Here is a 13789-nt window from a genome sequence, read left to right as displayed (position 1 = left end):
GTATCGTCATATTGTCTTAGAAGTCTAAATATTGGGATTACTGTTAACATTGAGACATCTTTTAAGATTTATGCATTTTGCAACAAATTACAAAACATCCCTAAGCCTTTACTTAACTAAAAACATAACATACATTACACTATAAGAACTATTTTAAGCATAAAACTCTTCTGTATGCAATTTTTTGGAAATAATTCATTGTTTTGAGTTCTCATTTCATCTTTTACTGTTCCATTTTCATACCAACATGTATGTGACTTTCTAGATAACCCACTCTCAGAAAAACTATTTATGACTGACTTTAAATTTCTTCCCTTCACCCCTTTCCTCCCTCCTTACTTTTGTCCCTTCTGGTAGTATTGTCGTTTGAACTCAGGGCCTTGTGCTTGCTAGGGAAGTGCTCTGTCATTTGAGTCATGCTGTCAGCCTTTTTTCTTTATGTTTCTTTTATATAGGGTCTCATGTTTCCACTCATTCAGTGGCCAGCCTGGACTGCAATGGTCCTACCTGTGACCTGATGCATAATTGGGACTACAGGAATATGCCATCGCATCTAGTTTATTGGTTGAGATGGGGTCTCATTTTCATTATTTAAGAGCTGGTCTTGAATTGTGATCCTCCCATGTAGCTATAGTTATGAGCCACTGCACTTTGCTCAAATTTCTTCTTACTGTATCAGAAGAGTCTATAATTGCTTGTTATTTCCAAATAAAACATTTCCCTTAAAAGATCTTAACAAAAATGCCACTTTAAACAACAGTACTGCCAACTAACCTTTTCCTTCCTTGGTCCCTATGTGAGGGAGCTTATTACTATTGATGAAGCTAATTCTCATCCCGATTTGATCTTTAATCTTTCATACACACTACACTGCATTGGTCTGTAAAAAAATACTTGTAGTTGTACTGAAAGTTGTGAAATACTTAAAATGGAATGCAAATACTTCTACATGATGTTCCCATTTGTACATTTACTTTAGAAGTAAATGAAGCTATGGGCCCAGTCTATGGTGTACATTTCCCCTAACACTGCTAAATTCTGAGTGAACATGAGAGATCAAGACAGCAGGGCTATGAATCAGATAAAAGCTTAATTATTAAAGCTCAAAATATGTATCAGGACCATATTAAATTTTTCCCAAGCATCAGGAAGGTTCAAATACATTCCTAAGCAAAACCAATGAAAGAACTAAGCAGGAGAATTATTTATTTCTTGTTCATTTATTGGTGCTGAAGATTTATCCCAGGGCATCACAAATGCAAGGCAAGACTCTACCACTGAACTTCATCCTCAACCTCAAGAATGACCCTCTTCCCTTAGCTTCATGTTTGAAGAGGTCTGTGTTGAAGCACTATGCTAAGAGCCAAGATTTAGCTTGTGAACACAGTAAATAATAAGCCTCTCCCCTGATGTTTATATTTTATTAGGGGAAGATTTGGGATCCTTTCAACCAAACGAAGATGTTGAGTAACATTTCTTACTTTATTTTAAACTTACCTTAAAAACTTATTTAAAACCTTTAAAAGTTACCATTGAACTGACAAAACCTAGATAGGAGAGAGAATTACTGACACATGAAATTCTTAAATGTTTTGTGATTTAAAGTTTCAAGCTAAGCATGGTGGTATGACCCTGTAATTCCATCTACTAGGGATGAAGCAGAGGTAGGAGGTTTCAGTCTGAGGCTGGTTTTAGACAAAAATCATAAAACTCTATCTGGAAAATAAAGTAAAACAAAAAGACTGGGAATGCACCTCAAGTACTATAGTACTTGCTTAGCAAGTGCAGGGCCCTGTGTTCAAAACCCAGTACTGCAAAATTAAAATTAAAAAAAGGTCCGTATAAATGCATTGTATACTCAAGGAATGAAAGAAATACAGAAAGGACAGCTACCTTGTATGTAATAAATGGTTCAAAAAGTTCTTTGGAAAGTAAGAACAATTTAAAGGATAAATTCTGAAATGCTCCCTATAACTCTAGGTGGTCAAGAACACGAACTGATGAGAAAGAATGATGAAAGGGGTGATAATGATCAAGATATATTATACTTATAGGCCAACATGTTGAATGGTAGCCCCGCACTATATAACTACTGAAAGATAGTAAAAATAAAATATTAAAAAACGTAATAAGCTGTCAACCTCTGGTTTACACCTGTAATCATAGCTACTCAGGAAGCAGAAATCTAGATATTGAGATTTACAGCTAGTACAGGCAGGAAAATCCATGAGACTCTTACCTGCAATTAACCACCAAAAAAATACAAAAAACAAAAACGAGGAGAGGTGAGGCTCAAGTGATAATGTATTAGCCCTGAGCAAAAAAAGTTCAGGAACAGTGTCCAGGCCCTGAGTTCAAACCCCATGACTGGCACCAAAAAAAAAAAAAAAAAACAAAGAAAGATGTAATGACAAAATAAAATGCTAACAAAACTTCCTGAATCTTTCCTGTTCCCTTTTATTTATCTCCTGTGCTGTCATCTTAGTTCTTGCCATTTTCTAACCTATATTAGTTTAATTGCTTCCTAATCAATATCTGTCTGCGGCCCAAATTCTTACTCTATCCTATCATTACATTTTCAAATGCATCTTCCAAATGGAGTCTAGAGTATTTTCTGTGAAGTCCAAGTAATCATATCATTTACCTATTTGATATCCTACAATGAGTCAAGAGTTCATGTGTCCCTATGTGTAGCCTTCCCTGTTCTAAGAAAGGAAAGTGGTGGGCTGGCTACATACTGACCCCTAAACCCAGGATCTACAAGACTGGGGGTAACAGGGTGAGCCTCCTGGGCCTTTTTTTCTTACTTAACAAAAACTTCAATTAACATTAAAACAACTTAAGAGGTAAAGTCTTTTACAAAAGGAATCCAACTACTAAAGTAGTAGCTTCTAAACATTTTTAAATTGAGCAGCATTGCTTTCTTCAACAGAACTCAAATAAGTTGTTGAGATAGAATTGAAGTTGACAACATAGGCAGAGATTGGATCATTTGGCCATAGAAAAATGCAAATGGAGGTGGAAAAATGCAATATCAGTGGGGTGAAGAAGTAAGGATGTAATAGAAGTGATTTAAATTTTTGAAAGAGACTATCATGGTACTATGTGTAAAAGAGGAGACTTTTGAGATTCAGTTAAGTATTTCTAATATATTTCCACAAGCCCTGATAACAAATAATGTATAATGTACAATTGCTTATTGATGTGTAATCGTAATAAAGGAGTCACAGAATACCTGGTCCTCACTGGTTAATCCTAGGTGCATCACAAGGTAAAAATGGACCAGGAAATCCGAGTTTGGCAGAACATCCTGGCGTCTGGTCATCATGGCACAGATCAGCCTGTAGGCTTGCAGTTTTCCTTCCTTATACTCATTTGGCAGCGTTGTTGCCTGCCAAGGAGATGATGTTTCCAGATTAAATCAAGACCAGATGCAGAGCATTTCAACATTTCATTTACTTCTCAGTTTTCTAGAAGAGTTGTTTATGAAGATGTGGGATGCAGTAGCTTTAGGAAAACTCAGTCTGTCTTCAAAACATGCCATCTTGGGCAATTATATTTGTTAAACTCAATTTCAGAAAGGAAGAGGAAATTACAATAAAAGAATAAACACATATCCACTTGCCTTAAATAGCCATGATGCAAACATTCTGAGTGGTGGGGTCAAGAGTGGAGGAGATGGAGAAGACTGGTTATCCAGACTTATTGCTAGATTATCCCGAATCTAGTTCACAAAGAGGAGAATATTAGGGAAGGTAACACTGCAACACAGTCTTCCATAGCCAAGTAGTTGCTTCCAGTCAAATTTCCTAAGTGAAGTGAAAATCTACAATATTTACAAGTTTTCTTTGACTGTGAATTGTGTCTAGTTTATCATTTGTGGGTATCTATAAAACTAGAGCACTGCTTTTCTGTGAATGTGAATTTCTGAAGGAGTCCTGAAATCCAAATAATAAGGAATGATTTAATAAGCTATACTTCAGGGACTGGGAAGGTGGATCAGTGGTAGAGCGCTTGCTTTTTATGCTTGAGGCCCTGGGTTCGATTCCTCAGCACCACATAAGCAGAAAAAAAAGCCGGAAGAGGCGCTGTGGCTCAAGTGGTAGAGTGCTAGCCTTGAGCTGAAGAGCTGAGGGACAGTGCCCAAGCCCAGAGTTCAGGCCCTACGACCCATTCCCCCCCCCCAAAAAAAAGCTATACTTCATGTTTTGGGAAAAAACCTGTAATAACCAGGAAAAATGTATGTTTAGCACCTAACAAAGGCCAAAATAAAAATTTTATGTACTCTAAGATTCTACTTTTGTAATAGAACTATATATTAATATTGGTTAGTTTGTCAGATGGTGCTGTAAATTTTTTGTACTTTCTACATTTTTCAAACATTGTAGAATAAAACCAGTATCACTTAATAAGAAACCTAAAACTATTTCAATAATTAAAACTATTATAATATTCAAATAGAATATTACTTTTATTTTTGTATTGTATAGGATTATACAAATATACTTTTGCCCTAAATGACATAACTATTAATGCATTTATAAAGTATTAAAACTTTAAATATTATGTATTACTCTTTGATAATCCAATGTACTTGGTCTAATGCCTAATTTGTCTTCCGGAATATGTTCAATAGCTAACTGCAACTGTTTTTATGTCAAATGATGCATCAGTTTTCCCTATTAGAGGAAGAGATAACATAGCAGAACATACCTTTGCCAGTTTGTACCAGAGTTCATAGAGATAGCCAAAAACTTTAGCATGGATCTTAGGTGACTGGATATTATTCACATCTCCAAGTATGCCCAGGACTCTTCGCCAGAGCACAGCAGCAGAATCTGGGTGCCAACCAGTTAGGTTCCCTCCAGCAATTATACTGCAGTCATCTGTGAGGCATTCACTGCTATCTGTAAAAGTATGTGAGTTAGCAATTGGGATGCTATCAGAACAACTTTTTTACTTATACAAATTACCTATCTTTAAAATTTATGGGTTCTCCATAAAATAATTCAAATGAAAGAGAAAAAATGGCTTCTAATTTGAAAGGGTAGATCAGCAGAATCAATGAAGAAGGATCAAATGATTTTAATTCTTCAACGAGAGATGAAGAAACATTTCCTGGCAATTCCATGAAGGGTTTAATGAAGCAGGTAAGAGGACAAAGGAGACCTTGAGTGCCACAAGTACAACAGAAATAGGTGGCCAAGGAAGGTGTCAGTTACTGTTTTTCACGATTGCTAGGTTAGCCTTAGTTAGGGTAGAATCTTCATATAAGAAATGTCCTGGGGCTGGGAAGGTGGCTCAGTGGTAGAGCCTTGCATGCCTGGGGCCCTGGGTTTGATTCCTCAGCACCCCATAAGCAAAAAGAAAAAAGCCAGAAGTGGCACTGTGGCTCAAGTGGTAGAGTGTTAGCCTTGAGCTGAAGTGCTAAGGGACAGCGCCCAGGCCCAGAGTTCAGGCCCCACAACCAGACCCCTCCCCCAAAAAAAGAAATGTCCTTTTAGGTTTCAGAAATATATGCCATCATGTAACAATTGACACAAATGACCTCAAACCAAGATATGGAACAGTCCCTTCAATCCAAATTGTTCTCCTTATAGTCAGTTTCTTTCTCGTATTTGCAGCTTCTCACAGTTCATTTTTTGTTTTATACTCTAGTTTTGTTTCTTCTAGGATGTTATATAAATTGAGTCATAGTAAGCAGCCTTTCTGCCTGGTTTCTTTCACTTGGCATAATACACTCAAGATTCAAAGAGATTCTGCATTATCAGAATTTGGTTTGTTCCTCATTTCTGAAAAGTCCATTTTTTTAAATGTAGCATATTTTATTCATTCATCTGTTGAAGGACATTTACACTGGCTCCTATATTGGGAGCCGATGAATAAAGCTGACAGCTTTAACTTAGGCTAAACTGTAAGAAAAGAAGCTGTGCGATCATTTTCCAAAGTAGCATTCTGTTGGGTCTTCTTGGTCCCACGAAAGATGGAGGGAAAGGTAAGTGCGCGGTGCTTGCCTGTTCCCCAGCCTCCCTCAGCCCGGGAGACAATCAGACGCAGCAGGGAGCCAAATCCAGCAGGTAGAAAACTCGTTTATTAACAGAGAGCAGTCCTTTTTAAAGCCAAAAAGGGTGGGTGGCATGGCAAGGGAGGAACAGGAACCAATCACTGTCAAGGTCACACCCTATCATGCACCCGAGCCTTCACGGGCTGGTTAGGCGTTGATCGGAAGGCAAATTGGACTCTGCCCATTCAACTCCCTCTCAGCACTATCTTTGCTGCCCATGTGCTCTGCAGCATTCCATGAGCAAGGTACAAAAGTTAGCACCTGTAGGAGCAGAGCACTAGAATGCCACATTTTCCACATATCTGCCACAGCTTGGTACTATTAGTGTGAAACAATACAGTAATCAATAGCAGCAAATATTTTACCAGTTTTCTATTTTCTAACTCTTCATCCTTTTGGTTTCTTTGTAGCACTCACCCTGTGCTTCCTTATGTACTCTTCTCACAAGGCTGCCTCCACCTTTCTTCATGACAAAGAATATTCTCCTAGCCTCCAGCAGATGAGTTTTTCTTTTTGGAATCCAAACTCCAGCTCTATAGACTCAGTCTCCATACTCATGTAACATAACTTCAGCCACTATGCTCTACTCCTTTCAATTAAAAGGCTTATTGAAAAGCTTATGCAGATGGTGATGTAACTTTTTTTGTCCTTTCTACATTTTTCAACCGTTGATTATTTTTGACTATCTAGAGCCTCTGTATTGCTTAACACAGTACTCACTTATCAGTCTTCAACAACATTTAACTCATACAATCATATCATCTTTCTAAAAAATCTTCATCTGACTGCCCCCACCCTTCCCCATGGAATGATGCCCACCTGGTTTTCTTCTGGCTGATTTGTCTTCATCTTACAAACCTGTGAATATTCCCTTCCTTCTACTCTCTCCTTTTTTTTACCCCCTCCTCCTACTCTTCTCCTATTCCTATAGACTACTGCCACACAGATTTAAATGCCATCCATATAGTCACATCCCTAGGTGCCCATTTGTGGTACTAGGAATCAAATCCAAGGCCTTACAAACGCTAAGCAAGAGCTCTCTTCCGCTGAGGGACACTCCTTTCCCAGTCAGTCTTCTAAAAACAGTCTTGACAGTTTTAAATATTTAGGGGTGAATGAAAAGGTGATGCCTAACAGGCATCATCTCTGGTGAGTTTCACCATGTTTTAAAGAACCTCAGATAAATGAGATGGCATTTTGAATTTTTGTTGGAGATAGGTTCTCATTCTGTACCCCAGATTGGTTGTCAATTCTCAATCCTCCTGCCTAGGCCTCCTGGGTTCTCAGATTACAGGTATGTGTCACCACACATGGTTTACAGTGGCTTTAATTCTGAAACTAAGCCTCCAGGGAAAAGATTCTCCCCAAAGACTCTCCTATTCAGTGAATAAGTAAACTCTCCTTTAATCCCCTTGTTTCCAAGAAAGCATCTCTGCACTGAGCTCTTAGTGGGATGAAAGAAGCAACTGTAGGAGATGAAAGTATAAATATTTTATTGGAATTTTGTTTTTGTTTTGCTTTACTGAGGTTTGACTTGCACTTGCTAGTGGGCTCTCTTAATGCTGAGCCATACCTCCAGCCTTATTTTTGCTGGTTAAAGATAAGTTCTCCCTACCTGCTTTGGGGTGGGCTTAGTGAGCTACCACTTCCTAGTCTTTTTTTTCCCTCCTTGGTAGTATGTGGGTTTGAACTCAGTGCTGCACAGTTACTAAGCACAATGTTTATTGTCTCACTTACTTTACAGATAGGCTCTCATGTTTATGCCAAGCTAACCTGATCATGATCTTTCAATTGAAGCTTCAAATGTAGCTAGAATGACAAATGCATAAACCAGTTTTCCTTAGTGGAGATGGGGTTTCCCTAACTCTTTTGTCCCAACTTGCCTTTACCCATGATCATCCCCATCTCCACCACCAGAGTGGCTAGATTCTAAAGGTAGAGTTACAGGTGTAAGCCACCATGCCCAGCCAATCCTAAGTATGTTGTAATTCATAATTTGATTTCTCTCTGAACTTGGTAATCCATTTGAAGTCCAGTTTTTAGTTTCTTATTTTTCTTTTATTATATAGTTATTCTTATTTATTTTATTATAACACAATACTGTTATAGTTACAAATCAGGCATTTGTTAAGACAAATGATCAAATATTTGTTAACATTCTGTGTGTTTTAAAAATAATATTTACTGCCAGGTGCCAGTGGCTCACATCAGTAATCCTAGCTACCCAGGAGGCTGAGAGCTGAGAACCAAGATTCAAAGCCAACTGGGGCAGGAAAGTTCATGAGACTCTTATCTCCAAGTATCTCCAAACAGAAGTAGAGCTGTGGCTCAAACAGTAGAATGCTAGCCTTGAACAAAAACACTCAGAGACAGCATGTAGTCCCTGAGTTCAAGACATAGGATAGGCCACAAAAAATGTTTGTTAAATTTAAATTCAAATATATGTATGTATATTCATTCAACTGAGATTGTCTGTATTGTAAAAATAGTTCCTTTATTAGCATTTATTTCTATTTCATCAACTAATAACAGTTAATATTAAACTTTTCTTCTAAGGCTATGGTTTCATCAGATTTTTTTTGTAATTCTGTCATTTTTTTTTTGTTCCATGTAGGTGGAAGCTATGAAGTTCATATAAATTCAAAATTACCACTCTACTAATAATTTCTGCTTCAAATTTTGTGGCTGAAATAAATTGAGTGAGACCAGTGCTCTGTTTTCCTTCCTTTAAACAACAACAACAACAACAAAACCTGTGTCTACTGTACTGGGTGATTTGCTTTGATTTTTATTCTTCTCATACTTTGGGCTTTCCATTTAAGCCACCTTGCTTTGATTATCTTTTGGGTCGGTGGTGGGAATACTGAGTTGTGTCCCACTTCTATCATTGCCCTTTTCTATGCTGTCATACATTATTCATTTGTTATTAATGTAACCATTGCCCAATAAATCTACTTTACATCATAAGAATAAAGATAGACTTATTTCTAGGCAATTATTAATCCTCATTGAGTGTGATCTTGATTATAGATGTTGCTGTGTTTTTAATGCCTCATCAGTGACACTAAAGCACAATTTCTGATATGAGGAACCCAAGCAGAGGGATCAAGGGCAACAAAGGATGGAGGGATGAATGTGAAAGGAAGCAAGAGAAGGTCCAGGATGGCTGCAAACAGTTCTCTTATTAGTGATGAAAAGACCTCAAGACAGTGAAACAAATAGTGTCATGGGTAGGCCTGCTCCTTGTTGGAAAATATGTCTGTAGCTCCTACAATAACATCACATATCCAATCAAGGAGACACAACAATATTCAGATATCCAAACTAGAATTCTTATTTGCCATGCCTGAAGGTACAGAGAACAAAGGCTTAGTCATGGACCTTTGCCATTCTCTGACGACTTTCATAAAGCTTCCTCCTCTGTTTAACTACTGTAAACTTAGTGCAGTATCAAGCATCTGTTAGCCTGAAAAGGCATGTCGAAGTACTGTTTATGAATCAACATGATTCTCCAAGTGAACAAACAGAGTAGGTCACTTCTCACGAAAAATGTCATATTCTAATACCATCAGAGAGCAGAAGAATCATGGTTTGAGGCCAATCTTGGCAGAAAGTTAGCCAGATCCATCTCAATAAACTGAGTAGGCCTGGTAGTTTAACACCTATTATCCCAACTTTTCAGGAGGCAGAGAATCAAAATTCCAGGCCAACTCAAGCAAAAAGTGTGACCCCTTATCTAAAACAATTTAAGGAAAAAAGGGCTTCAAGTGTGCTTCCAGTGGCAGAGTACCTGCAAGGCAAATGCAAGATCCTGAGTTCAAACCCTAGTACCACCACCACCATCACCACCCCCCCCCCAAAAAAAGCCATATATTGCTTTTCATCCCTTGAAGGAGAAAAAAATACCCCAAATTAAATCAAATCAAATCAAACAAACAAACAAAAAACTAATTGATTTATAGCTTTGCTTCATTCCCTACACAACCTGGAAAATGCAGTCATACAAAAGAGAAATTGCCTCCAGCATTCCAACAACACTGGAGCTTTGTGGAGTAATAATAACTCCATGTAAACATTGGCAGGAACCTCATCACCTGCACCTCTTTGCCACCTGCCAGTTAACAAACATATCCTATTACAAAAGGATCCTATACAAAAAATGTTTCAATCCTGTTTGCACTTAGAATTCTTGCCTCCACAAAAAAATCCTAGGCATCATTTCCCATCATGTTATCAAAGTATGTTGAGTGTTTTAGGAGTTTAGCAAATGATTCCATGTACTTTTTTCAATATGATAATGAAAGGATTTTAATGAGTTGAAATGTTTTTGCCCCAAATTAGCCTACTGATGGCATATGTAACAGAACAGATGCTGACATTTTACATGTAGATGGTTCCCCAATAAAGCACTTAATTAAAAATGGGGATTTGAGAGATTTCAGAAAATTTCATGTTCACCTCCCAAATATTTAGTTTTTCATTAGCAAGCTAAAAATCGTAGACTAATAGTTTTTGTTTCATTATTAATAAATGCTACAAATATATTTTAAAACTTTTTTATTAAAATGGGAACTCTTACAAACAGGTAAAATTATACAATCTTTCGGTAAATACACACAGGATTTTAACATAGAAATGTAAAATTTAGGACTTTGAAAATATATAAAGCATTTTGCCCATGAATTAAGTCTTAGTAACTGGTAAAACTTATGCTTAATGACCAAGTGGCTTTCTTATATCACTGCAATTTTATTTAGCCTTGGCAGTGTTAAAGAAGTTCTCTTTTGAGTTGAAAACTAAAAGGCTCTAGTTAAACATTTTAGTTCTGGGAACAGAAGAACTAGCCTGAACCTTATAGGTCAAAAAGAGAAGCAACAAGTTGGCATTGTGGTGCCCAGCACTGCAGACTGACCCTTCTGCTCTCTTCTTCTGCTTTCCATGGACAACCACTGTTCACTAACGATTTTAGAAAGTAAACTATTTATGCTACTGTAGCTATTATTATTTCATGATATCAAAACTAATCAAAGCATGGTAGAAGTATGAAAAAATGTGTGTGATATCACAGAATGTTGAGGAGAAACTGTTCCTATAAAAAACATTTCAGTGGCAAATAATGAGATGTAATTCACATGCAACCATAGTTATAAGTGCAGGTAAAGGATTTCTATAAGCAAAATTTGGATGCAGGGCTACAATTAATATACTAAAAGAGACTTTGCAACTACCTTCATATTTATTATTTTTAAAAGATTAAAATTTAATCTGTTTTTGGCTAAACAGTAATTTCTAGCTTATACCTATTTGCTTATTGATTAAAGTCACTTACTGAAGCTTCTCTTCTACCATGTATTGTCCAAGCCTCTCCTTCTGGAACTGATATTTTATTAGGGGAAGACAGGGCTGGGAAGGTGGCTCAATGGCATGTCTTGCATGCGTGAGACCCTGGGTTTGATTCCTCAGCACCACATAAGCAGAAAAAGCTGGAAGTGGTGCTGTGGCTCAAGTGGTAGAGCGCTAGCCTTTAGCTGAAGAGCTGAGGGACAGCATCCAGGCCCAGAGTTTAGGCCCCATGACCGGTTAAAAAAAAAAAAAAGTTAGTTGAATGGTATATATTACCATTTAACAATAAGCTGACAGGAATCTGGAAAGAAAAGAGCATCATAGCTGGTTTTTACCAGTTCAGGTCCTTAAAAACCACGGAATTCTTACACTTTCTCTGATTTAAAAAGTTCTAAATTTTCCTGAGATTGAATTGATACTTAGTCGTTTTTATTCTCGCCTAAGAAACTGTCCCTACTCTAAGACATAATTTTTATTTTTTAAGTTTTTTTTATTGAGTAGTTGTTCAAAGGTGTTTAAATGCCATTAATCAGGTTATGAATATAATGAATCTTGATCAATGTCACCCCTTCCTTTGTTCTTCTCCATCTTACCCATCCCTATCCACAAGTTACTTAGTTCAATTCTTACATAATGTACGTTGACTATAATGACTATATTTGCTAACTTTTCATCTCCATACACAGTTCTTTCTAGAAGAGTAATTTAAGTTTTTAAATTTTCTTTTTTCTTATTTAAGAATTTTATCCCTCTAGAAGTGACTTGGAATATGATGTGAGGGAGAAATTCTATTTCATTTTTCTCCTCATTTGACTAAACAGTTGTCTCACAGTGATCTGTTGAATAGAACATTCTTTCGTTTGCAAACCTAGAAAGCTACATATCAAAATTCTATGCTTGTGCAGATTCTCTTTTACACTTTATGCCCCATTCTTATTAGTCTATTTGTCTATTCTTATGTTTTAACTTTAAGTAAATCTAATGGCATTTATCACACTATTTGTGATTAGTGGGACATATGTCCTATCTTCTTCATAAACTCTTAAGACAATAGTGTCTATGACTCATTCATCTTTTTATTTCTCAAAGCATCTAAATCAGTATTTCTAGATCAAAAGCTTACCTGTTAAATAAATGATGAGCTCAACAAGAACATAAGACTGAACTGTTGTGTCATAACTGTCACAGCCCCAAATTACTGCCTCAACTAACCATATTCATGTATTAACTGTAATTTTTTTTCCTGTACTTTTAATGCATTGGCATCTGGAGCCTAGCGAATCTGAGAGGGACTACCCTTCCAGGTTTAGTTAATTCCTAGAGACAGCAAACACCTCACCAGGGACCATGCTTTTCATATGTAAATGAACCAATCCAAAGCCTACCCTCTACACTTCAACCTTTAACTGGCTCTAATCTTTATCAAATCAATTCCTTCCTGCCCTAATCACTCCAGGGCCATGTCCCCGGCTTCTAGACAGAGCCCCAATTCTCCAAAGCCCATGGAAATCATTCATACCAGCAATCCTTAAATCTGCTGACCCTGTTTTGCCTTACTTGTCCTATGGACAAGTCCTATGAAGGTTGTTGCCCACATTTTGTTTCCTCTGCATCTTGACCAACCCTGAAGACTCACTGTGTGGCCTGTTTCCACAGACTTGTGAGAATAAACATTTTCCTTCATAACCTTCATTTTGTGTCTACATGTTTTAAGAAATCAAATTAAAACAAATCCATGTATATAAAAATGATTGATGTTGGTATAATTTGTGGAGGGGAAGGGCAAAAACAAACCTTTTAAATAGGGATATAGGTGGACCCATTGCAACAATGAGATGTACAAGTCCTTATGTCGAAAAACAAATTTTACAACTTTGGCCAGGCTGGGGGGGAGGGAAGGGGAGGGAGGAGAGGTTGGGAAGGGATGGGAAGAGGAAACAAAGGAGGAGGCAACAATGCTTGATAAGAAATGTACTTATTACCTTGTCCATGTAATTGTAACCCCTCTGTACAGTATTTTCATAATAAAACATTAAAAAAAGATGCAAAATAAATTTGGCTATAATTTTCAGCAAACATGAAATAATCAAAATAAGCAAGCAAATATAAAAGTAGGCTGTTAAGATGGCCAATTTTTAAACAAGGAATTTAGGATTGTAGAAATAGCTTTTTATTCTAAACATTTGGTAACTGGTAGGACTGCTCATAAAAAAAGGGACAGTTTGATTTTTTTTTATTTTCTTTTTTTTTTATATTTTATTTGTGAAGATACTGTACAGAGGGGTTACAATTACATGGGCAGGATAATGCGTACATTTCTTACCAAGCATTGCAGCCTCCTCCTTTTATTTACCCTTCACATCCCTTCCCAGCCTCCCCCCT

At 37.1% G+C, this 13789-nt stretch overlaps 1 protein-coding gene across 1 annotated transcript in view; it reads right to left on the bottom strand.

Moving 5' to 3' along the window:
- Ralgapa2 (Ral GTPase activating protein, alpha subunit 2 (catalytic)) overlaps positions 1-13789 on the bottom strand; it is a 304448-nt gene that overhangs the window by 166222 nt on the left and 124437 nt on the right. Inside the window, exons 21-23 of the mRNA XM_013027112.1 lie at positions 4714-4907; positions 3626-3724; positions 3236-3391 (exon numbers count right to left, since the gene is read on the bottom strand). Coding sequence (XP_012882566.1) covers positions 3236-3391; positions 3626-3724; positions 4714-4907 — 449 coding nt within the window. The remainder of the gene's footprint in view (positions 1-3235; positions 3392-3625; positions 3725-4713; positions 4908-13789) is intronic.

Source organism: Dipodomys ordii, unplaced genomic scaffold (assembly GCF_000151885.1).
Source record: "Dipodomys ordii isolate 6190 unplaced genomic scaffold, Dord_2.0 Scaffold99, whole genome shotgun sequence".
Classification (NCBI taxonomy): Eukaryota; Metazoa; Chordata; class Mammalia; order Rodentia; family Heteromyidae; genus Dipodomys; species Dipodomys ordii.
This window is presented reverse-complemented; position numbering and strand designations above follow the sequence as displayed.